The 6,000-nt window shown below is 38.5% G+C and overlaps 1 protein-coding gene across 1 annotated transcript in view; it reads left to right on the top strand.

Moving 5' to 3' along the window:
* Nucleotides 1–5,306, top strand: part of CUL3 (cullin 3) — an 89,708-nt gene extending 84,402 nt beyond the window's left edge. Inside the window, exons 15-16 of the mRNA XM_025890710.2 lie at nucleotides 1,952–2,097; nucleotides 4,828–5,306. Of these exons, the coding sequence (XP_025746495.1) occupies nucleotides 1,952–2,097; nucleotides 4,828–4,959 (278 nt within the window). The 3' untranslated portion in view covers nucleotides 4,960–5,306. The remainder of the gene's footprint in view (nucleotides 1–1,951; nucleotides 2,098–4,827) is intronic.
* Nucleotides 5,307–6,000: the final 694 nt, after the last annotated feature.

Consider the following 6,000-nt stretch of genomic DNA (forward strand, 5'->3'; position numbering starts at 1 on the left):
GAACGAAATAGATTGTTTTAAAAAATTATTTCTTCAACTTTTTATTTTAAATTTCAAATCCATAGAAAAAGAAAAATACCGTAATGGACGAAGGTATATGGCCATCACCAGTATTTTGAGTCATTAAACTTCCTGCCCCATTTGCTCGGGTGCCTTTGACCCCACCCTCCCCCTCTCCCTCCATATATGTATATATTTGCTACAGTATTTTAAATTAATCAGCAAACATCACACTTCTCCCCGCCCCAAAATAGACTAAGGTTTTTTGTTTTTTTTTTTTAAGATTTTATTTACTTGTCAGAGAGTGAGAGAGGGAACACAAGCAGGGGGAGTGAGAGGGAGAATCAGGCTTCCGGCTGAGCAGGGAGCCTGATGCGGGGCTAGATCCCAGGACCCTGGGATCATGACCTGAGCCGAAGGCAGACGCTTAACGACTGAGCCACCCAGGTGCCCCTAGACTAAGATATTTTCTAAAGTAATTGTAGTACTGTATCACACCCAAGAAAATTAATAATTCCAAACATTTATTTGTATAAATATTTGTGTACCACCCATGTTTATTTGTCCACAGTTGTCTCAGAAATGCCTTTCAGGGGCACCTGGGTGGCTCAGTTGGTTAAGCATCTAACTCTTGATTTCAGCTCAAGTCATGATCTCATGGTCATGGGATCAGGCCCTGAGTTGGGCTCTGCTCTCAGTGGGGAGTCTGCTTGAGATTCTCTCTTCTCCCTCCCCGCCGCCCTACTCGCTCACACTCTCGCTCTCTCTTTAAGATAAATAAATCTTTAAAAAAAAAGTCTTTCATACCTTTTTAAATCCAGGATTCAATCATGGTTTCCCCGTTACATTGATTTTTATGTCTTTTTAGTTTCTATTTACTTTAATCCAGTACCCCCCCCTTTTTTTAATGACATTGACTTTTTTGAGGAAAAGCATTATTCTTCTTTAGTAGGTCATCTTAATCTAATTTTACTCTTTTTTGTTAAGATCTTGATTATCTTTAATTTGGGAAAAGATACTGAAAATAGAATTCTTAACCAAGGGGTTCTAATTAGAAACAGCTGAATGGATATGCACACCAGAATGATGTTCTACTAAATTGTACAGTCTGCTTTCTTGTGGGTGTGTCCGTGCGTAAGCGGCAATGTCTTAATGTGCTTCTTTGTAGTTTTCCAGTTTCTGCCTCCAGAAATTTCATCTCTGTCTCTCATTGATGACCAAATAAATGAAAAATCAGTTGCCATTTTTCTTTGTTACTTCAATTAGAGCAGAGTTGTAAGAGAAAGGGACTTCTATATTTATTCCCTGAGCAATTGCCTTGAAGACGGTAGGGAACAACAGAATAAGACTTCTCTTCTCCAAAAGGTTGGAATAGAGTGTGCATTAGTGATGATGAGATTGTGACCGAAAATAATAAGATATATGATAAATTTTTAGGTAGTCTGTGACAGGTACAAATAAATTACTTGCTCCTTTAACTGACATCCCGGTGGTACTTTCTGTTTATTGAGCTAACTACATCTTGGCAACACATAATTCTATCCTCCTCTTAAAATATCTTAGCGTGATGTTAGTAAAATACTAGTTGGCCCTGTAATGAAAATTATCTACTGGTAATTTTACTACTAAATATATCCAGCTACCATTTTTCTTCCAGGAGAGGAATCCTTGTATTTTATAAAAACAAAATGGGCTTTATTATCTCTATAAAATTAAATCCCTAATATTTAAAAGGAATAAGTTAGAATTGCAAGATGTTTAGATCCATGATTGTTAATTATTTAAATATTTGTTAAAATAAATGTTGAGTTAGGCACCTTTTGAATGTTTACTTGAATTAATAAATCTGTGTGTATACTCAGGTTGAAATTGGTTTTTCTATGTGGATAATACTAAATTGTTTGTTTATAAATTGCGTGGTAATTACATGGTAAGTGTCTTTTTCTTTTAGTTGCTGCCAAACAAGGTGAATCTGACCCAGAAAGGAAAGAAACGAGGCAGAAAGTGGATGACGACAGAAAACATGAGATCGAAGCTGCTATCGTGCGGATAATGAAATCCAGAAAGAAGATGCAGCACAATGTATTAGTAGCAGAGGTGAGAGTGCTTCAAGACTAGATTAATGTAGGAAAAGCAAAATAATATTAACAGTTCAAATTTAGGAAATCACTATATTCAAGGTGTTTAAGATATAATTTTAAAATCAGGAAACCAGGGTCAGGTAACACTTACTGTTCAAAGTATGGCACTTACTTGATAATTAAACACGGCAGGACATCCAAATATGTGCACACTTTAAGAACTAATATATTTGTAATAAAAAATAATAGAATAATGCCACATGAAGAACAAAAATTTTCCCTGCTACTTAATATTTTTGTGTTAAACAAGCTACCTTTATTTCTAAAAATAAGTGTTGCCATTGAAATAGGTAAGAAATGATGAGGGCTGAATAAAGTATTGGTAGAGGATAGAGAGCTAAGTGAAGACGAATGGGAAGTCGAATGGGCAGGACTTACTGACTGGCCATGGGACACAGGGGAGTCAAGGACCCGTAGGTTTCTGGCTTGGAGGCTGAGTGGAGGGAGGGAGGGGCAGCGTGCTGCTGTGTTCTGCATTAGTGGTATCCTGTACAAGCTGACTTGACATCAAATGGCAGAGGAAGAGAATTATGTGAGGGGTTGGTCAGTCATTGCAAAACTCACGACCTGTTGGCAATTAGGTAACTCATTACTTTTCCCAGCCATTTTCATGGCTCTGGTAGAGTGACAATGACAGCAGTGCCTCGAGAAGGAAGTGGAGCTGAAAGCACCAAGAGAGGGCCTTGTCCTTCGGGACTGAGTGTTAAGTTGAGGTGTCCTGGATTTTGTTTTTCTGATGGGAAGATACTCAGCATGTTTATATCCTAGGAATAAAGAAGGAATACTTGAAGAAAATGGGGTGAGAGGACTCGACAGCTGAGAGGACTGTGTGGGAACACGGGTGGGTGGTAGACGTGCTGACAGAGGTCGTGCTGACTGTGCCTCTCTCGAGAGCCCAGGGCAGGGTGCAGGGGGTGCACTAAACAAGGGTGGGTACAAGTGTGAATAAATGTCTGTGTGCAAGGTGATGGGAGTGTGAGGAATTGCAGACCGAAACAGGATGTGAGGTGGTGGTGCTCAGGAACTTGCTGAACTCGAACACATTAAATTTGTGTTATCAGTGTATGCCAGAGATTGGCAGACTTTTTTTTAATGGCCAGTTGCAGTGTGAAAGCAGCCACCGATAACAAAGGAGTGTGGCTGTGTTCCAGTTAAGGATTTACAGAATAGGCTGCGGGGCTGTGTTTGGCCTGTGGGGTCTCCTCGTCTGCCCCAAAGGTGTAAAAACGACAACTTTACTCAGCAAGGAACTGTGTAGTAGATTTTGAATGATGTAGTAAATGTGGAGCCAGATGTTCGTTGAAGAGAACCAAAGGAATCTGGGAGTTGAGGGTACTGTTGAGAGTGTAGCTAAAAGTGATCTTGCATGCAGTCTGGACCCCACCAAGGACGTAAGGTCAAAAGAAGTTGTTAGTAGCTTAGAAGAAGGGTCAGAGGATGAGAGATCTCACCTGGGTTGAGAACAAGTTTGTTGATACTGGAGCGATAATACTAGAAGGGAGATAGATTGTAGCTGGAGGCAGAAGTACTGAAGTTCAGATTTCAAAGAATTGTCAATCCATTGTGGCCTTGGGAAGTGAACTCCAACAGGAGTAAAAGGAAAACTGGCTTGTGGATGGACGGGTGTTCTGCAAGAGAGGCAAGGGCGGATCAGTGGGGAGAGCATGAACTTTGGGGGCAGAAAGGTTTAGATTCTCATCTCTGACTGCTGGCTGTGTTTACTTTTAGTGCACATCAGTCTTCCTGTCTGGCTATTTTCCTCATTTGTAAAAGGAAACAACCTATTTCGCAGGATTAAGAACATAAATAAATTAATATATACAGAGGGACTGATACACAGAGCACAGTCAGACTTTGCTGCCGCTGTAGTTACATTTTATTTTTACCAATATCACAGTACCTAGCATCCTGACAGCAGCTGGAGGAAAGAATGACAGCAGTGGCACTTTTACCAGGACCAGGCAGCATCATTAATTCATTTAGCATATGCAGTGACTTGATGACATTCATTTACTTTCCCAGGGGCCCAGTACTTGTAAATGGGAGAGCTGGGATTTGAGTCTAGGTACTCTGGGGTCCGGAGTCTGTGCTCTTTTTATTTTAAGATTTTATTTATTTATTTGAGAGAGAGCACATGAGAGGGAGGAGGGTCAGAGGGAGAAGCAGACTCTCCGCTGAGCAGGGAGACTGATTTGGGACCTGATCTTGGAACTCCAGGATCCTGACCTGAGCTGCAGGCAGTCTCTCAACCGACTGAGTCACCCAGGCGCCCCAAGAGTCTGTGCTTTTAAATACATTATGCTTCCTAAATTCTATGAATTGGGAGAGTAACCCAGAAGTTAGTAGATTTAGACCATCAAAATGGTTAAACCATAATTTGCATGAATGAATATTCATGCTAATATATTCCAATTAATTCAACTACTAACCCAATTCAGCACCCATATTCTCATGTGAAGGAGGCATGTTCTAACCCATGTAGAAAATGTATATTACATTTTCAAATAAAACCTTTTTTAATTTTAAAGTTAATTAGTTTGGTAATCAGATGACTAGAGTTTGAGCTCAATCTTAAAATGACACGTCAGTTCTTTTCAAAGATAAGAATTTTTGTGTGTTTATATGGAAATGTTACACATTTAAAAAATTTTCTGGTAGGAATTAGTTTTTTTACTTTCTCTTTTAGGTAACTCAGCAGTTGAAGGCTCGATTCTTACCAAGTCCAGTTGTTATTAAGAAACGTATTGAAGGACTTATTGAGAGAGAATATTTGGCACGAACACCTGAGGATCGCAAAGTATACACATATGTAGCATAAAATGCGTTCAGAAATTTGATTTATTCTTGGACTGTACTCTTCCGCATGGACTGAGAAGTTCTTTTAAATCATTAAATATTAAGACGACCATCTCTTCTATTAAATTACAATACATGTTCTAGGCCATTCAGATCAAGCCTTTACTCCCTTTGAGAGTTTTCAACATCAATTGATTGAGCTTCAGGCTTTACAACGTTTATCCCTGTAGAGATCATCTTTACAGTTCCTCGGGAAAATGTGAATGTGCCGCGTTTTGTTTTCAATACTGTATGAAAACAGGAAAAAATAAAACAAAAATTTAGAAAATACAGCTCATTAAAATAAAATTGTTGGATTTCATTTCCCCAGGTCTTCAGTGTTGATGTAAATGTGTTTTTGTAGTGTTGCTTAGCACTTTGCGCATTGTATAAGTTGGGTAACAAAAATGGTAAAAGAAATGACAGTTCCCAGTTATCTTGCTCTGCTTAAGACACTTCTTTAGCTAGTCTTGTTTAATTTAAAGGTTTGATAAATATACAAAGACCCAAGCATACATTTGAGCATGCTTTATTCTACCACTTGCACTTACTAATCTTCTAGCCTTATGACCAGGAACCTTTATTTTGGGCTCTATACACTCCCTGATTTGGTTTTCCCCTATTGTATTTCGAGATTTCCCAAATTAAGTCCTAATGATTAGGTTTTGTTCTACGTTATCTCTAGAGAGAGAAAATATTTTAGTATGTATAAATTGTACAATAATTTTTTGCTGTTGTACTCACTGCTAATAGTGGATTGTATAGGGCAGTGTTTTTATTTCATTTATTGTAGACAAAAATAAATGATTTAGTATACACACACCCACTAATTCAAGTATGTCAGAGCACAAAGTTGGCAGCTGGTTGTATTTAATTCAGACCCTTTGAAAAGCACATACAGCTGATACTTTGTTTATAAATATCTTAGGTTGCCCCTCTCTTAAATATATATTTTGGTGAAGCTGGGGTGCACTGTTAATTTTCTGTTTGAAATGCATTCTAAAGATGCAATAAATATGATTAC

This window comes from Callorhinus ursinus, unplaced genomic scaffold (genome assembly GCF_003265705.2).
Source record: "Callorhinus ursinus isolate GAN/ISIS: 27379988/994484 unplaced genomic scaffold, GSC_fseal_2.0 scaffold2, whole genome shotgun sequence".
In the NCBI taxonomy this organism is placed as follows: domain Eukaryota; kingdom Metazoa; phylum Chordata; class Mammalia; order Carnivora; family Otariidae; genus Callorhinus; species Callorhinus ursinus.